The following is a 19,093-nucleotide window of genomic DNA, read 5'->3' as shown; positions in this document are numbered from 1 at the left end:
ACTCCTAGCACTGATGTGGCTTCTCTCTGGTGTGGATATGCTGGTGCTTAGCCAGGCTGGAGGACTGAGTGAAGTTCTTCCCACACTCCAAGCACTGATGTGGCTTCTCTCCTGTGTGGATATGCTGGTGCTTCCCCAGGTCAGATAAACGGGTGAAGCTCTTCCCACACTCCAAGAACGGATGTGGCTTCTCCCCTGTGTGGATACGCTGGTGCTTAGCCAGGTTGGAGGAGCGAACAAAGCTCTTACCACACTCCAAGCACTGATGTGGCTTCTTTCCTGTGTGGATATGCTGGTGCTCAGCCAGGCTGGAGGAGCGAGCAAAGCTCTTACCACACTCCAAGCACTGATGTGACTTGTTTCCTGTATGGATATGCTGGTGCTGAGCCAGGTGGGAGGAGCGAACAAAGCTCTTACCACACTCCAAGCACTGATGTGGCTTCTTTCCCGTGTGGATGTGCTGGTGCTCAGCCAGGCTGGAGGAGCGAGCAAAGCTCTTACCACACTTCAAGCACTGATGTGGCTTTTCCGTCATGTGGATGAGCTGGTGCTTCCCCAGGTCAGATGATCGGGTGAAGCTCTTACCACATTCCAAGCACTGATGTGGCTTCTTTCCTGTGTGGATATGCTGGTGCTGCACCAGGTCGGACGATCGGGTGAAGCTCTTCCAACATTCCAAACACTGATGTGGCTTCTCCCCTGTGTGGATACGCTGGTGCTCAGCCAGGTTGGAGGAGCGAACAAAGCTCTTACCACACTCCAAGCACTGATGTGGCTTCTCCCCTGTGTGGATACGCTGGTGCTTAGCCAGGTTGGAGGAGCGAACAAAGCTCTTACCACACTCCAAGCACTGATGTGGCTTCTTTCCTGTGTGGATATGCTGGTGCTCAGCCAGCCTGCAGGAGCGAGCAAAGCTCTTACCGCACTCCAAGCACTGATGTGGCTTTTCCCTCATGTGGATGAGCTGGTGCTTCCCCAGGTCAGATGACCGGGTGAAGCTCTTACCACACTCCAAGCACTGATGTGGCTTCTCCCCTGTGTGGATACGATGGTGCTCAGCCAGGCTGGAGGAGCGAGTGAAGCTCTTACCACATTCCAAGCACCAATGTGGATTCTTGCTTGTGTGAATGAGCTGGTGTTTGGTTAACTTGGAGGACAAGTTGAAACTCTTCCCACACTCTGAGCACTGATGTGGCTTCTCCCTTGGCAAAGCACTGGTGCATGCACGCAGTTTGGAGGGCTGCCTGAAGCTCTTCCCACCCTGGGTGCCATTGTGTGGATGGTCCCCACTCTGCACACATTGGTGCTGGGACAGGTCTTGCCAGCAGATGAAGCTGTTCCTGCACTCAGTGCAGCAGTGTGTCTTCCTCCACAGGTGAATGCGTCGGTGCTGGTTTGGGGAGAAACAATGGAAGAAGGTCTCACCACACATGACACAGTGGTACTGACATTTCCCCCCCGTGTCCATGTAGGTGCTTGTCCAGGTCAGAGGGGCACAGAAAGCTCTTCTCTCATTTGGTGAAGCAGTGGGGGAGCTCTCCAGAATGGATTTGGGGGTAAGCAACCACTGTTGAGAGGCAAGAGAACCTCTTCCCACACTTCACGCATATATGGAGCTTCTCCCCAGTGTACCCTATCTTATTAATTGTGCCCTATCTGGGGCAGGGCAGTCAAAGGTTTTCCTGACCTTGAAGCAGGGGTGGACTCTACCCCTGTGCTTGGTAGAGAGCTCCTACATCGTCTCTGGCACCTTTCCCATTGCCTTGGCTTTTATGCAGTTCCTCTTTCCAATAGATCTTTAGATAACTCATATCCCTATATCCTTCCCTGCGCCCAGAGCTCTTTTGGGGTATGTCCCTTTTCCACTCACACCCAATTGCAAATGGTACCTGGTTTACTGCTACCTTCTTCATCTGCTTCTGGGGTTTCCCCCGACTCTTGGGCCACTGCTCCTTCTCAGGTCTCGGGGAGTCCATCTCACCCAAACTCTCTAGGGAAGTCCATGGCGACTCTGCATTTGCAGGCCCTTCCACATGAGTCTTCTCCTTGGCTTTTCCGAGGAGCCAGGCACCTCCTGCATGGGGAAGAGAAACTCCAGATTAGTCCCTATCCTGCTGGCAAGGGGCAATTACGATTACTCTTTCTCCTGGGATGGGCCTGAGTAGGCCTGGACTTTGGCCCTTGTGTTCCCTCAAGAAATCAAGGTCTTTCTTCCAAATCTCGGTTGGGGGACTCAGGTGCCTGTACACTTATGCCAGGAACATGGGGATCAAGGAGGAGCTAGCCTTCCTACTCTCCAGTGGGCATTATGATCTAGTAGGGATTACGGAGACCTAGTGGGACTCCTCACATGATTGTAACATAGCCACTATACCCTGCACAGAAGAGACAGAGTAGAGAAGAAAGACAGAGGTTTAGCTCTCTAGGTGAGGGAGCAGTACACTTCCTTGGAGGCCAAAATCAGCTCCGAAGAAGAATGGGTCAAAACTCTCTGGGCCAACCTACAGGGGCGCGGGGAGCATTTTGAAACAGAGGTGTATACTACAGACCACTGAGTAAGGGGGGGAGCTCCATCTGGAGTTCTCTCAAGAACTGGCAGAGGCCACGCATGCAAGGGACACGGTCGTCACCAGCAACTTCAGTTACCCAGACATCTTTCGGGAGGAACACTTGTCTAAGTCGGATCGGTTGTGTTGCTTCCTGACTTATATTGAAGAGCTCTACCTGACTCAGGACATGCACAGGACAGCTGGTTACCAGCACTCAGGAGAAAACTGAACTTCTGAATGACTACTTCACTTTGGTATTTTACCGGACTAAGAGAAAAATCATACTAGATAAGGTTCAGAATGAGCATGGTGGGAGTGACCACCTTCCTACTGTTGATGTTGAGCTGGTGTGCGATCAGTTAGAAAAGTAAGACATTTATAAGTCAGTAGGACCAAATGAATTTCATTTGAGAGTGCTGAAGGAGCTGGCTGAAGTCATCATGGGACCTATGGTGAAACTCTTCCAAAACTTGTGGTGCCCAGGGGAGGTTCCTAAAGACTGGAAGAGGGCCAATGCTGTGCCCATCTTCAAGAAGGTGAGGAGAAAGGACCTAGGCAACTATAGGCCAAATTGCTTAACTTTTATCCCAGGAAAACTACTGGAAAAATTAGTCAAAGAGTCTATGTGCAATAAGCTTGCAGAATGAAGGATTCTGAATGACAGGCTCCATGGCTTCATCATGGGCAGGTCTTGTCTTACCAATCTCATCTCCTCCTACAACCACATAACTCACCACCCGGAGGATAAAAGAGAGGAGGTCGACATAGATTTCATAGACATTAGGGCTGGAAGGGACATCGGAGGATCATTGAGTCCAGCCCCTCACACAAAGGGCAGGAAGTCAGCTGGGGTCATAGGATCCCAGCAAGATAACCATCCAGTTTGCTCTGAAGGTGTTCAATGTAGGTGCTTAAACCACCTCCGCTGGCAGGCTGGTCCAGACCTTGGGGGCTCGGACAGTAAAGAAATTCTTCCTTATGTCCAGCCTGAAACGGTCTCGCAGGAGTTTGTGACCGTTCGACCTCGTCATCCCTTGGGGCGCTCTGGTGAACAGACGTTCCCCAGAAACTGGTGGTCACCCCTGATAAACTTATAGGTGGCCATCAGATCACCCGAGCCTACACTTTTCCAGGCTAAAGAGCCCCATGGCTCTCAGCCTGTCATCGTAAGATCTGTTTTCCTGACCTCTGATCATGAGCGTGGCTCTCCTCCGGACTCTCTCAAGCTTCTCCACATGCTTTCTGAATTGTGGAGCCCAAAACTGGATGCAGTACTCCAGCTGCGGCCTCACCAAGGCCGAGTACAAGGGGAGAATGACGTCCCGGGATTTGCTTGAGAAGCATCTATGCATTTTGCTTGCTTTACTAGCCGCAGCACCACAATGCAGGCTCATGTTCATCTTGTGGTCACTGATGATCCCCAAGTCCCTTTCATCCGTAGTGCTAGCCAGCCTAGCACTGCCAGGTCTGTAAGGATGCTGCAGGTTTTCCCTCCCAAGGTGGAGTACCTTGCATTCTTCAGTGTTAAACACCATCAGGTTCTCATCTGTCCATTTGCTAAGCCTGTCGAGGTCAGCCTGGATTGTCCTCCTGTCTTCTGGTGTGAATGCTTTGCCCCAAAGTTTGGTGTCATTGGCGAACTTGGCCAGTCCACTTCTGACTCCAATGTCCACATCATTAATGAAGATGTTGAACAATATGGGTCCAAGGACAGAGCCTTGGGGGACCCCACTGGTCACAGGGCACCACGATGAGTGACTGCCATCAACCACCACCCTCTGGGTCCGACCACGGAGCCAATTTCCCAGCCAGCGGATCGTGGTGGACCCAAGACACTATATACTTAGACTTCCAAAAGGCCTTTGATCTGGTATCTCATGATGTTCTCATGGGAAAATTGAAGGATTGTGGGCTCAACTGTATGAGGGTTAGGTGGGTAGGAAGATGGCTACGTGGTAGGACTCAGCAAGTCCTAATGAATGGACCTGTGTCACCCTGGTGAGAAGTGGCCAGTGGTGTCCCTCGGGGGTCCGTGCTTGGTCCAGTTCTTTTCAACATCTTTATCAATTATTTGGATGTGGAGGTGAAGAACTCACTGGTCAAGTTCTTGGACAACACCAAGTCATGGGGGAGCATAGTCACACTTGAAGATAGGCTGCAGATACAGGCAGACCTAGACAGGTTGGAGAGTTGGGCAGATCAGACCCAGATAAAGTTCAACACTGAGAGGTGTAAACTGCTCCATCTGGGGGCAAATATTCCCAACATACTTACATGCTCGGTGGCACCAAACTGACTAGCACCATGACTGAAAGGGACCTAGGGGTAATAATAGACCACAGTATGAACACGTGTCATCGGTGTGCTGTTCTAGCCAGCATGCATTAATCGATGCATCCCCAGCAAAACCAAGCAGGTGATTCTTCCACTTTCCTCAGCTTTGTTGAGACCGCAGCTGCAGTATTGTGTCCAGTTCTGGACACCGCACTTCAACAAGGATGTGGTAAAGCTTGAGAGAGTCCAGAGAAGTACCACATGTATGATCAGAGTCTTACACGGCAAGTCATACAAGGAAAGGCTGAGGGACCTGGGATTCTTCAGCATTAAAAAAAAAGAAGGCTGAGAGTGGACTTGGTAGTAGTTTACCGCTACATCAGAGGCATACATCAATGTCTTGGTGAGCAACTGTTCACCAGGGCACCCTTGAAGAAAACCAGGAGTAAAGGCCAAAAACTCATGGAAGACTGTTTCAGGCTTAACACTAGGAAAAACGTCTTCACAATTAGGGTGTCCAGAGTGTGGAATAAATTCCCTCCAGAGGTGGTCCAATCATCTACCTTGGAAATCTTCAAGAGGAGACGGGACAGTAACCTTGCTGACCTCACCTGATCCCAGTTGTCTTTCCTGCCTAGTGCAGGTGGGCAGGACCTGATGACCTGCGAGGTCACTTCCAGCCCCTAACCGTCTATGAATCAATGAATCTATAAACCCAAAGTGCAGGGAGTGAGGGAAAGCCAGGTCCTCGTGGCAGGATCATGTTCCCTACTCGGGCGAGTTCAGAGACAGACTCTCAGGGTTTCTGTCCCAGCTGTCAGCCCCATCACCTTGGACCCTGCCGAGACAAGGACATGTGGGTAGGTGTGCACGAACAAAGATGTTTTAAGTTGATACTGATGGCCCATTATTAGTGAGCCATGTCAGCCGATACCACTCTGACTGCCCATATGCAGCCAGGCAGCTTGGAAAACAGCATTCAGCTGGTAAGTCTGCTGGGGGGAATGGGTGGTCAGGGAGGCAGATCAAGGCCCCTATGGTGAGGGAGTGGGGTTGGGAAGCTTCTACATTGCTGGGGTAGAGTAGGGCAGGGTGCAGGACAGAGCTGTGGCTCATCCAGGGAGTGCAGCTACTGCAGCAGTGCACACCCCAGGGGAGGCATGGGGGATATGTCCCCTGGACCTGTGGGTGGGGCAAGGGCTGTGGCTCTCTCTTCTGAAAGGAGCAGAGCTGTGCTTCCTGCCTGCTTCCAGGGCATGGTCTGTTGCAGGGAATGAGCCCATGGAGCTTTCTTCTGCTGATAAGTCCCAACTGGCCTGTATGTCACAGGAGTCTGAACTGGGTGTAAGGCCTTGACATGATCCTGAGTCCTAGGCTTTGTGACACTCAGGGCCCTAGAGAAGAAACAGGAAGGGGACAGTTCTGGTGCAAAACATGGGGGTTTCCTTCCTCCCACAACATGAAAGTTTCTGAATCCCTCCCACGCCACGGAGCCATTTAATACAGCCTGAGAGCGTGATGAAACACTTCCTGGGTTCCAGGTCAACCTGAGCAGGAGAAGCCAGGGACAGCCCCAGCTTTTCTCTTGTCCAACAGGAATGGTTAAACAGGGCTTCTGTACCTCACCTTGATTTCCATGGGGGACTAAAAATCCCATCATGTCCTGGGCAAGCGTGTTTCATAGTTGGTAGGGTTGGAAGGGACCTGAGCAGATCATCAAGTCTGACCCCCTGCCATTGTAGGAAAGAGTACTGGGGTCAAATGACCTCAGGCAGGTGTTCATCCAGCCGGCTTTTAAAGACCCCCAGGGTAGGAGCCAGCACCGTGGAAGTTGGTTCCGGATCCTAGGCACCCTGACCGTGAAGTAGCGCCTCCTGGTATCTAGTCTGAGTCTACCCTCTGCCAGCTTGTGACCATTATTTCTAGGCACTCCTGGTAGTGCTCGGGGGAACAGGGACTCCCCCAATGCCTGCCCCTCTGACTAGTTTTTAACAGGCCACTAGATCCCCCTTCAGCCTTCTCTTGTGGAGGATGACCAGGTTCAGGTCCTGTAGCCTCTCCTTGTAGGGCCTGCCCTTCAGACCCCTGATCATGCGGGTGGACCTTGTCTGGCCCCTCTCCAAGTTGTCCACATCCCTCCTGAAGTGCAGCGCCCAAAACCAGACGTAGTACTCCAACTGCAGCCTGACCAGTGCTGCATAGAGCGGGAGGATCACCTCCTTGGACCTGCTTGAGATGCATCTATGGATGCATGACATGGTGCGGTTGGCCTTCCTGACCGTGTCCCCACGCTGCCGGCCCATGTTCATCTTGGCATCAACTGTGACTCCAAGATCCTTTTCTGCCTCTGCGTTGACGAGAAGGGAGTTCCGCAGCCTGTAGGTATGGTGCCGGTTCTTCTTCCCGAGGAGCAGCACCTTGCGCTTGTCTGTGTTGAAACCCATCCTGTTCTCATCCGCCCATCCCTGTAACCTGTCTAGGTCCGATTGCAGCCTGTTCCTCCCTTCTAGCGTGCCCACTTCCCCCCACGTCTTAGTGTTGTCTGTGAATTTGAACAGGGTGCTTTTTACCTCCTCATCCAAGTCACTGATGAAGATGTGGAACAGTGCAGGTCTGAGAACCGAGCCCTGGGGAACCCCACTGCCCACATCCCTTCAGGTCGAAAATGACCCGTCCCCCAAACTCTCTTGGTGCGGCCCTCCAGCAAATTAGTGGCCCATCTGACTGTGTAGGTATCGATGCCACAGCCTCCTAGGTTTTTAATGAGAATGGGGTGAGAGACAGTGTCAAACGCCTTCCTCAAGTCCAGAAAGACTATATCCACTGCAACACCTGCATCTAAGGGTTTTGTGACCTGGTCATAGAAGTCCACCAGGTGTTAGGGAGGTATGGCTATCTTGGCCTGTGGACTGAACTCTTACATTACTCAGTGAAGATGCACATTTAAGATCATGGTGTGAAAGAACTGCACTGCAGCCCCCTCATTTTGTCTCATCTGCTTTCCCCTTCCCTCTTTCTCTGCCCATGTGTCTATCAAACTGGTTGCCTAGGGCATCCCCTAGGGGCAGGGGAGACTCCCTTTCCCTGTGGCCAGGCTACTGCTAAACTTCCCACCTTTGACCTGGGAGGGTGGTCCTAAGACACTGATCCCCACGCAAAGTAAGGGCTGACACTACTCAACCTCACTGGCCAGCATCAGTGATGCTCAGAAAACACTCAATGTTGGTTGAGTAGAGGTAGTGAGGTCAGAAAAGTTATAAATAGGGTCCCTCCATCTTGGGACAGGCAGACATCTTCTGGTCACTGGATCAAGCTGTGCACCTCTAGGATCCTCTGGACACTGCTGTGAGTAACTTATCTGAATTGTAGCCAGTAACATAGACACGTTCTCAAAGGGCCCACGAGACCCTTATACTGTTTTGCTCAAGGCTGTTTTCTTTCAAAGCTCCTTTTGGTTTGTATTCCTCTCCTATGCCCTCCCTCTCCAACAATAAAGCTAACTATCATAGCAAGGCCAGCAGTAAATGTTTGAGAGGGACTGGGCAAGTTTGCTCCCCTTGTGCAGCTGACGACGGGAGACTGCCTTCTATGCTCTGACTAAAGGACGCACTCCAAGATCTCATGGTGGGTGAAGCACCCTCAAGCTCCACCTATAAGGCCATTGTACCCCGGGGAGCACAGAACCTGGACAAAGCCCAGACCCCGGTGGTGGCCATGTTCTTCCAGGTTTGTGGGTGTGCTCCAGGAAAGGGTTGGCCAGACACAGGCAGCCCAGGGGAGCCACTCGAAGTAGGGTTTTTGCTTGGCTGCAGCAAGGCAGTTGGCTCGGTGCAGAAGGGCCCCCCTACTGGCCCGTCACACACGGTATCCCAGGGAAAACAGATATGAGCCAAAAAATCAAGAAAGCAAACTCAATTGTCCCGTAACAGCTGTAATCAGGAGGAGAAGGGAAGAGTTCCTTGTAATTACATTTCAGGGAGGGGGAATAACACCTGCCTGGACACATTACAGTATGATGTATTGTATTTCAGGTCAGCACCCTGCAACGGCAGCACAGGGCATGTCAGCAGCTCCCAGCTTGCCCTGACCCTGGGCATGGGGCATTTCAGAGAGGGGAATTAGGTGGAGGGGACAGCCCCAACTCACCTGGCAGCAGCTCCTCTGACCTTGAGATTTCCCCACCATCCTCATCATCACAGACCCACAGCTCCTCCGGTCCTCGCTGGATGCGGCAGATTAAGTCAGGGGTGGGACCTCCATGTCCTGTTTGGGACAGTGGTTAAAGAGCATTTGTGACCGGGTACTGCATGCAGAATAACCAACCATGATTTGGGGAATGGATCCAATGAACTCAAGGTTTCATTGAGGAGAAAGCACTTAGGGTGAAAGGGAAAGCACTGCAGAAAGAAGTCTTGAAGAGATAATAGTCTTTGTCACACAGGTACTGGAGGAATGGTCATAGGAAACAAAGCCCCAACCACTGCCTGGTATAGAAAGGGTATCGAACCGACAGTCAACCAAAGACAGGCATGGAGATGCAGTGACCCGCGATGTACTAGGGAGGAGAAAGATAAAGCTTTTACTGTTTCCAAAGTACCAAAATGAAGAGACACTGGACACACTTATGGCTAGATATCATTTCTCTCATCAGTCCAACTCCAGTTAAAGGAATGGAAATGATTTCATTCTCAAGGAAGGTTTGAAGTGAGGACCTGCGGCAGTGAAAAGCATCTATGACAGGTGGCTGACAATGAAACTGTTTTCTGCCAGACGAGATAAATCAGCATCACCAGGGCACAGAACAAGACTATCTCATAGGTTCCCATTTTCAAAAAAGGGAGGGAGGAGGACCCAGGAAACTATAGGCCAGTTAGTCTTACCTCGATCCGGGGTAAGCTTTTTGAGAGGATTATCCTGGCGCATGTCCACGAGGGGCCAGGGGGAGGTTATGCTTAGGGGCAACCAACACAGGTTCATTAGAGGCAGGTCCTGTCAGACCAACCTGGTGGCCTTCTACGACCAGGTCACACAATCCCTAGACGCACGTATAGCGGTGGATATAGCCTTTCTGGACTTTAGCAAGGCCTTCGACACTGTCTCTTGCCCATTTCTCATTAAAAAGTAGGGAACTGTGGCATTGACACCTACACAGTCAAATGGGTCGCCAACTGGCTGGAGGGCCGCACCCAGAGAGTGGGCAATTGGACCTAGACAGGTTACAGGGGTGGGCGGATGAGAACAGGATGGGATTCAACATCGACAAGTGCAAGGTGCTGCAGCTGGGGAGGAACAAGCAGCAACATACCTACAGGCTGGGGAACTCCCTACTCATCAGTGCAGAGGCAGAAAAGGATCCTGGAGTCATCATTGATGCTAAGATGAACACGGGCCGGCAGTGTGGGAACACGGTCAGGAAGGCCAACCACACCTTGTTATGCATCCTCAGATGCATCTCGAGCAGGTCCAGGGAGGTGATCCTCCCCCTCTATGCGGCACTGGTCAGGCCGCAGCTGGAGTACTGCGTCCAGTTCTGGGCGTCGCACTTCAGGAGGGATGTGGACAGGATGGAGAGGGTCCAAAGGAGACCACTTGCATGGTCAGGGGGCAGCAGGGCAGGCCCTACGAGGAGAGGCTATGAGACCTGAACCTGTTTAGCCTCCACAAGAGAAGGCTGAGGAGGGATCTAGTGGACTGTTACAAACTAGTTGGGGGGACCAGCAGGTATTGGGGGAGTCTCCGTTCCCCTGAGCACAACCAGGAGTGACCAGGAATAATGGTCACAAGCTGGCAGAGGGGAGATTCGAGCTAGATACTAGGAGGCGCAACTTCACGGTCAGGGCGGCTAGGATCTGGAACTAACTACCAAGCAAAGTGGTGCTGGCTCCTACCCTGGGGGTCGTTAAGAGGAAGCTAGATGTCCACATTGCTGGGGTCGTGTGATCCCAGTAATCTTTCCTGCCATGGCAGGGGGGAGTGAATTTGATGATCTGCTCAGGTCCCTTCCAACTGACCAACTATGAAACTAATACCGGGAGTTGCAACTGAAACCAGCATCCCATCCAATGGGAGGAACATCCTAGGAATGGAGATGAGTCCACAGGTTGGTAAATACAGCCAGGTGTAAAACAAAGTTCCTCAGAGTTATGGAAACGACAAAAAGAAGGTGAAAAGACACACGCTTCATAGCACGTGAGCCCATAATGTAGAAATGGTCTATGTGGTCTTTGCTGAGCTACAGAAAGCATTTGAGCACTCTGGGGGAAGAGGCAGAGAAAGAAAGCATCAAAAAAGTAAATGGACTTGGAAAAGGTAAGTACCTCAAGCCTGCACACAAGCAGGAACAAGCTCCTGTATTAGAGATCCTCTGGAAACAAAAAATGGTTTTCACTAGGCCTGGCACCTAGCCCGGTTCTTGTTATCACAGCGGCGGGTGTCTAATCTACAGAGGGATTTTAGGAGAACAAGAAAACTTGAGAATGGCAGAGCGAGCCTGAGAGCACAGGTCTAAACACAAGTACAGCAAATCCAAGTCTCTGGTCTACAGAGATGAAGATGTGAGGAAGGAACGTGGACAGAAGCTTCCGGTGACCCCTTGGCACAAGGACCTGGGTTACATCACGTGTACATCTGCCACTGGAGGAAGACTTGATGAAATGCAGGAGAGACTAATGAGACTTCCAGTAACTTGTGCTGGGTCATAACCAAAGGAGGAGGAAAAGCATTTAGATAGCACTGAACTGAGCACGCTAGGACGGATAAATGTGTATGGACAGGACACACTAGTGAAGGAGAAAATCTGAAATATTCCCCAAGGAAGAGCTGTTAATGGACTGATGCATAACGAATTGAAGATGGTATGAACACCGTGAAAAGGCAAAGGGAGATCATTTTGTCAAGAAACTGCTGGATATGGAAGCACCAGGAGTTACAAGAATGGGGAAGACGCAAGTGAAAGTGGCTGAATGAAATGAAGGCAGATCTATCAACGTGATATGTGAGAGAGGTCTGATCACTGACAGAGCAGCGGGGAGGAAGCAGACTGAAACCACCAGCCAAAGGTGCACGCGGATGAGACTGCTGAGAAACAGGGAGACGACAATAAACCGCAGAGTTCGCATAGCTGCAGGGAGAAGCAAGAACCAGCGCTTTACCCAGCGAGACGAGGACCTGGAAATTCTTCAGCATCTGGTCCCGGTAAAGCACCTTGTCTTCGTCTTCCAGCAGCTCCCACTCCTTCCGTGTGAAATACACAGCCACATCCTCAAACACCTCGCGGAGCTGCAGTCACAAGCATTACACCATCAGCGTCTCCTCTTCCAGCTCTTTGCAGCCCCCACAGCCCTGTCTGCCATCAGAATATTACAACTAACTGCAGGCTTTGTCACGACAGGTAGGGGTGCAATATTTCCCAGTCTTCAGCTGACGTGGATGCAGCTGTGCACATAGGGGTCCATGTGTCAGCTTTAGCTCAGCTCATCATGTTCTCTTTGTTCAGTCCTTCGATGCAGCCTGGGCAGCAGTTTTAGGGGCAGGGAGCCCTGGCTCCATGCACTCTGACATGGCCTGCCCATGCCAGCCCCCCCTGCCCATCTGCACTTAGGAGGGAGCTCCTGGTAATGGAGGCAACAAACACACCAAGCTGCATTCCCACAGGCTTGATGCTCTTTGGGTCTCTGCACCCCAAACTCATTACACCACCCCTGGCTATTCCTGCACTCTGCCCCAGCTGTACTCCCACTCCCAACTGGACCTAGTGCCCTGCTCACCCCCAAGCTCTCCCTCTGCTTTGCAGGTTTGCTCTGCCACCTCTGCAGTTGGCCCAGCTCACGTGTCAGGGAGCCCCCGTCCTCCAGTCTCCCTGGGGAAGTCCTGTGCAGCTCCAGGTTTCCAGGCTCTTCTCCAGGAGGCTTCTGCTCAGCTCTGCTCAGGGTCCCAGCACCTGCACGGTGGAGAAGGCACAGGTGAGCCCTGGTCCTGCTGGCACAGGGAAAGCCCTGCTCCTCTCCTGTACTGGCCCAGGACAAAGGCAGCCAGAGCCTTCATTGTGTGGAGAGTGGGGAGAAGAAAGACTCCAAGCCCCACAGCTCTTCCTAACAGACTTCTATTGGCATGAAGATGAAGATGAGAGCCAGTAACTCTGTCCCGGTGCAGGGTGGTGATCCTACCACCATGTCAGAGCCTGCAGGGACCTCACTCCCTGGGGAGGAAGCTGCAGGGATGCTGGTGCTGTGTCACATCCACAGGTTAGGGGGGAGGAGGGTTGGGGGAAGACAAATGCCAGTTCTGGGTTCTCCAGGGCATGCAAAATGCTCCCAGGGGCACGGGGAGAACAAGAACAGCCGATCCTTTGGCACACTGACCCCATGGAAATATGTGGAAGAGAGATTACTCCACTGAAGGACGGTACCTTGTGCTGACAGAGAAGAGTCTCTGTTTTGGGGGAATCTGCAAGACCGAGGCCCGGGTTAACTCTACCTGACCCAGACGGAGACACTGGGGAATCTCACCTGCACCAGCCCCTTATGGGGCACAAAGGGCTCATGGAGGCACGAGAAAGGGACGAGCGAGCACTGACTGCTGGGACACGAATAAGGTCACTGACTGGTATCGTGGCAGCACGACAAGGCCCAAGCAAGACAAAGCCTCTCTGCTGGGTGCTGCACACTGAGGGAGCAGGATCAGGAGCCCCCGCCTGGGAGACACCCGCCCGCAGGGACCAGCGCTCGGCCCCCCACCCACAGGGCAGACACGCGACCCGCTCCCCCACGCGCAGGACGGCCTCGCCGGCACCCAGACCTCGCACGCCCGGGCCTCCACCCTGTCCCTCACCTGACGCCTGGCGGGGCGGGGGCTCCTCTCTGGGGACGCGGGGTGGCTGGTCCCGAGGCCCGGGGGTTCCCCTCTGCCCTGCCTCCTCCAGCGGCCTGTCGGCACCACGGGCCTGCGGCTGCTCCGGCCAGGCATCACCAGGCTCCCGCCACGCCCCCGTGGGCTGCATCTCGTCTGCCGACACGTCCTCCACCTTCCCCCTCCCGGTGACCTGGGGACGAGACAAACACATCGGTGGGGAGCAGGGACGTGGGGGAGATGGGGCGGGGAGGGAGCACCCCCAAAACACTTAGACGTAGGGACAGGAGCATTGATGACTAGGCTGAAATTAATGCTTTCACAAAGAGATGGTCACCTTCCCCTTGTCCCAGCTGAAACCCTTCAGCCAGGGTCACGGCCTCGGTGCAGGTCGCCACACCACACCCCCACTGCCAGCTCCGCATCCCCGGGGGCAGGATGGCCAGGAACTGCTCCAGCACCACCAGCTCCAGGACCTGCTCCTTGCTGCGGCGCTGGGGCTCCAGCCAGAGCTGGCACAGCTCCTGCAGGCGCCTGTGTGATTGTTATTAACCATTCTGGTTCTGGCCAAGAGAAATCTGCTTTTTAAAGGTATCTGAAGTAGCTTTAGTAGCAGTTTCCTGTCTGTCTGGAAGAAGATATATAGCTTTCTATACTGATTTTGCTTAGAATCAGTAAAAAACTAACAAACATAATCACAAAGTGTAATTAACACAGTGGGTTGAACTTAGGTGGGGACCCCAAAGTGATGCGGTGTGATTTGCTTATTGGGTAAACCCAAGCTTGGGCAGTAACTTATTGCAATGATTTAACACCTTTTAACCCGATAGGATAACAGCTATAAAGTAACACTATGAATGGCTATATAACCAAAAAAATAGCATAAATAGGATATAAAAGACACGCATGTTAAGCAACCCTCGGGAAGGATGGAACAGAAGGGTCATCGCTGTCCCACACCGCCACAGATCTTTCTTACTCCCTGAGAGCAAGGACCAGATCCTGACTGACGGGCCTCCCCCGATTTCACTCTGACAGCCCAGTTCAGAGACATCTGACTTTGCTGAATCAACTTGATGTGTATCTTCTAACTGAAGGACTATCAATAAGTTGTTAACCAAGTGGGAACTCTTGGTTAATTTCTTTATCTGTTTATTATCACTGTCAATTTTAATCTGTATTGTTTTGTTGTCTGTTTATTAGCTTAACTTTTTTACTAACTGTCATATGTGCAAACTATATCTTTTGTTGTCATAAAAAAGAATAAATTTTACTTATAAGTGAAACTTGTCATTGCTTTCCTTCCCAACATCACCTCCTTGATCCTGAACCAAAAAGCCCAGTGGCTAATAAAGTTGCAGTGCTCAGTCAGTCTACTACTAAATTGATGTACTCTCAGTGCCCAGCTGGCCTGTGACACGCCTGCAAACCTCCTGCGGCCCCTTGGATTTTAGGTAGAAGAGACCCCGGAAGTGCTGCTGTCTCTGGGGTGGGAAGGTCGTTCCCGGTGCCGTCTCCGACCACCTCGGGGAGACCCCCACTCCATCCCAGTCTAGATGAGACGAGGTCTGCCCAGCCCTGACCCCGGACTGTCCCTACTCAGAGCAGCCTCAGGGTTGTCCTCGCTTCCCTCCTGCCCCACACAGCCTCTGGGGAGCGGACTAGCTCCACAGCTCCCTCCCAGCCTTACACCTGCCCTGGCCCCTGCCAGGCCCTGCAGCCCCCGCCTGGCACCAGCGCGGCCCCTGTCCCGTCTGCACGGTTCCTCCAGTGGCCGCCCCTCCCCCAGCACAGCACACAGCCCCCACCACCACCCCCATGGGCCAAGGCTTCTCCTGCACCCCGGACACGTGTCAGGACCAGAGCGCTGCCCAGGTGGGACTCGGCTCCAGTCCATAAGGATGAAACCATGGTTCACAAGGATACGCCAGGCAGCACGACGGCACTTAGCTGAGGATTTTACATTCAGTCTGCTTCATCCACTGCCTTTACCTCTACCTTGTCCTGACATCTATCTGTCTCTTCCGCCACTTTTATTTGAACAAGTGACCTGGTCTGTTGCTGGCACGCCTGGAGCCCTCTCTCTCTGAATGGTTACGTTACAAAGAGCCGCATGCAGTGTTATTGGCTGGAGTCTGTTGATGCGGTAGGATGTCCATCATCCTAGATACCCAATCTGTTTGCATACATTGGCTACATAGCTGCTGCACAATCCTGCAAGATTTCCACTGGAAACTGCATATTGTTTAGAACTCTATTCCCTCCTCCAGGAACTACAATTCTTGCCATTATCTTCATGAGTCCCCAACATGTTAAAAACATTTTAGGGTCCTCATCTGGTTTGTGCGTTAGGGTAGCTGCTTGAGCTAGTAAATATGGACACCCCATAGCACCGCCCAGGTGTTTGAACAAAGCCAATACAGTGGGAACCTGGGTTAATGTACTTAGTCTCTATACAATACCCTGGAGATCTGAACTCGCACAAGCTGACATTATGCGCTGCATTTCTTTTCATAGTTGGTCGGGTTGGAAGGGACCTGAGCAGATCATCAAGTCCGGTCGACCCCCTGCCATCGCAGGAAAATGCACTGGGGTCAAATGACCCCAGCAAGGTGCACATAGTTTCATAGTAGCTAGAGTCGGAAGGGACCTAGGTAGATCATCTAGTCCGACCCCCTGCCTTGGCAGGAAAGAGCACCGAGGTCAGATGACATGTAGCCTTGTCTTAAAGCCCCCCAGGGTAGAAGCCTGCACCACTTCTCTTGGAAGCTGGTTCCAGATCCTAGCCTCCCTGACTGTGGAGTCGCGCCTCCTGATGTCTAGTCTGAATCTCCCCTCTGCCAGCTTGTGACCGGTATTCCTGGTCACTCCTGGCGGTGCTCGGGGGAACAGGGACTCCCCCCATGCCTGCTGGTCCCCCCTGACTGGTTTATAACAGGCCACAAGATCCCCCCTCAGCCTTCTCTTGTGGAGGCTGAACAGGTTCAGGTCCCACAGCCTCTCCTCGTAGGGCCTGCCCTGCTGCCCTCGATCATGCGAGTGGCCTCCTCTGGACCCTCTCCATGCTGTCCACATCCCTCCTGAAGTGTGGCGCCCAGAACTGGATGCAGTACTCCAGCTGCGGCCTGACCAGTGCCACACAGAGGGGGAGGATCACCTCCCTGGACCTGGTCGAGATGCATCTGTGGATGCACGACAAGGTGCGGTTGGCCTTCCTGACCGCGTCCCCACACTGCCGGCCCATGTTCATCTTGGAGTCAATGATGACTCCAAGATCCTTTTCCGCCTCTGCACTGACGAGAGAGTTCCCCAACCTGTAGGTATGGTGCCAGTTGTTCCTCCCCAGGTGCAGCACCTTGCACTTGTTAGTGTTGAAACCCATCTTATTCTCGTCCGCCCACCCCTGCAACCTCTCTAGGTCCGATTGCAGCTTAGTGCTCCCTTCTAGCATACCCACATTCCCCCCACATCTTAGCGTCATCAGCAAATTCAAACAGTGAAGCTTTACCGCCAAGTTATATTTTAAGGGCGATCTGGCTTGCTTGTACTATCCATTTATTAAAGGTTGTTCTGGACAGGGGCCCTAATATTGTAGCTAGTGCCCTTAAATCTGTGGCTGTCAAAGGGATGATAGTAGTGGTGGCTTGGGAACCAGTTACTGGCCCCTCGCCCTGTTCGTCAGCACAGGCCCTCTAGTTTCAGTGGTGGAACAGCTTTTCATGGAAGCTGCTCCAGGCGGGTAGCTACCCCATGCATTGGCACTCTAATTGTATTCAATAGTCCTGGTTCTGAATCCGGGATGTCCATTGGGATGTCCCTAGTAGTAACAGCAGCAATCTGCCTGTTTGCAAATCCCAATTTAAGTCTTGGATGCTTAATTATGGCCTTGCACTGAATGTGATTTGCCAGTGCCTGTCCTTGCTTTAGTGTTAATTTCTTTACCATTCCTTGTAGGAACTGGACCTTGTGTTCTAGTTTTGTCTTCTCCTCAGCCACTGTATTAAGATTTTTATTTTTCAGCGCAGTTTCATTTAAAACATTACGAAGGGTTTGCAGCTGTGAGTGTGTGCATCCTGCTGCTATTTTTAAAGTATCCAATTCACGTGTAATCTGTGTGAGCTGTTTCTCTCTCTGCTCGAGTGCCTCCTCACAGTTAGTCAGACAGAGGAAAAGATTTTTAGTAGCTTCTTATAAAAGCCACATATCAGCAGCTTCCTTCTTTGTGGAGTGGGGTGGTATATTATATATCTGCATATAGTTTCTGAATTTGTAACTTATGTCTTCAATGGTGTGGGCATCTGATACTGCCTGCTCAGTCCAAGGACTATGTCCAAACCACTGCTTTAAGAGACTTACACCCTGCAGTTACATAGGCAGCAGATCTTCAACATCTGCCTCACTCCTTGTCTTTTAAACATCTTAACTCAAGTTCCCAATACTATAATAATCTACTTATTATAGTTACTGTTTATTATTTCTTAAAGCCAGTATCCTAGTCTGTAACATGCACCAAAAGTCTGTTTTTTTAATATAATCAAGTCTCAAGACAAAAATCCAACCCAAAGCAATGGACCCCTGTATAGGCAGCCAGGACCTCGACCTACACATGAAGCGAGCTTCTTATTATCCACAACCCACAGGTGGGCTATTTCTCTCATGGGGCCAGCCTAACCCGAGACTGCTATAACCGGCACTTCTACCACGGTCAGCGTGCACGCTTTTAGACAGACAGACAAATAAACATTCAGACAAGACTTATCACATAAGACCCACCAGTAATGATGACATAGAGCATAGAGCTCATCAATAACCCCAGCATATAACTTTGTTCACCCCCACACGCTTTCTCCACCAAAATGTTACCTTTAAATACGAATTGCTAAATCAAAAAGCGAGACTTTATAAAGGGGGATAAGGCAAGGTGCTGCGTTTATTGATTACATGAGTCGGACACAGAGGTTCGGACACACGATTCATACAAACACACACAAATTATCATACACATCGTTACACGTGGGTACACAAAACAACCACTCCATCCACACGTACACCGGATATAGTTACCAGCAATAGTTGCTCAATATCAGCCCAGGGTGACCAACTCCAGGCTTATCGAGTAGACGATGATGTTTGGAAGATTGCAGCTTGGAGCGGGCTGAACAGACGCGTCCATGCTCCCGTGAAACAGCAGTAAAGACTCACCCAACCCGGCAGTCTGACTCCTCCTTTTACAGGGTTTACCAGTCTGTCCAGCCGTTTGGGGTTTTTCCATGCTTAGCCCGTATTTCAACAGTTGTTTTGCATCCATCTTCTGCTTATCTCAGCTCGAGGTCGTAAAACTGGGTCTCAGCCTTGAAGAGTCCTTGTTACCCACAAGGCAGCATCCCTTCCCTCACTATCTCCTTTGTGCCCTTGGCTTCAAA

General features: G+C 51.7%; 1 protein-coding gene across 1 annotated transcript; it reads right to left on the bottom strand.

The window, feature by feature from the left end:
• Positions 1 to 3: 3 nt before the first annotated feature.
• On the bottom strand, positions 4 to 14,028 carry LOC149865275 (uncharacterized). The gene is made up of 6 exons (XM_090048058.1): positions 13,653 to 14,028; positions 12,590 to 12,762; positions 11,975 to 12,101; positions 8,970 to 9,086; positions 1,890 to 2,074; positions 4 to 1,390 (listed from the first exon to the last, which is right to left on the bottom strand). Exons 1-6 carry the CDS (start codon positions 13,882 to 13,884, stop codon positions 5 to 7), a joined length of 2,220 nt encoding a protein of 739 aa, XP_089904184.1. The 5' UTR covers positions 13,885 to 14,028; the 3' UTR covers position 4.
• Positions 14,029 to 19,093: the final 5,065 nt, after the last annotated feature.

This window comes from Crocodylus siamensis, chromosome 5 (assembly GCF_052110815.1).
Source record: "Crocodylus siamensis isolate JL-2025a chromosome 5, ASM5211081v1, whole genome shotgun sequence".
Lineage (NCBI taxonomy): Eukaryota > Metazoa > Chordata > Crocodylia > Crocodylidae > Crocodylus > Crocodylus siamensis.
This window is presented reverse-complemented; position numbering and strand designations above follow the sequence as displayed.

Excerpts from the sequence above, each read along its gene's own strand:
- LOC149865275 (XM_090048058.1), bottom strand. The coding sequence starts at position 13,884 with ATGTGTTTGTCTCGTCCCCAGGTCACCGGGAGGGGGAAGGTGGAGGAC. Across the intron at positions 12,763-13,652 it reads CCCGCCCCGCCAGGCGTCAG|GTGCTGGGACCCTGAGCAGA; the intron begins GTGAGGGACAGG and ends TCCACCGTGCAG. Across the intron at positions 2,075-8,969 it reads GTCAGAGGAGCTGCTGCCAG|GAGGTGCCTGGCTCCTCGGA; the intron begins GTGAGTTGGGGC and ends TTCCCCATGCAG.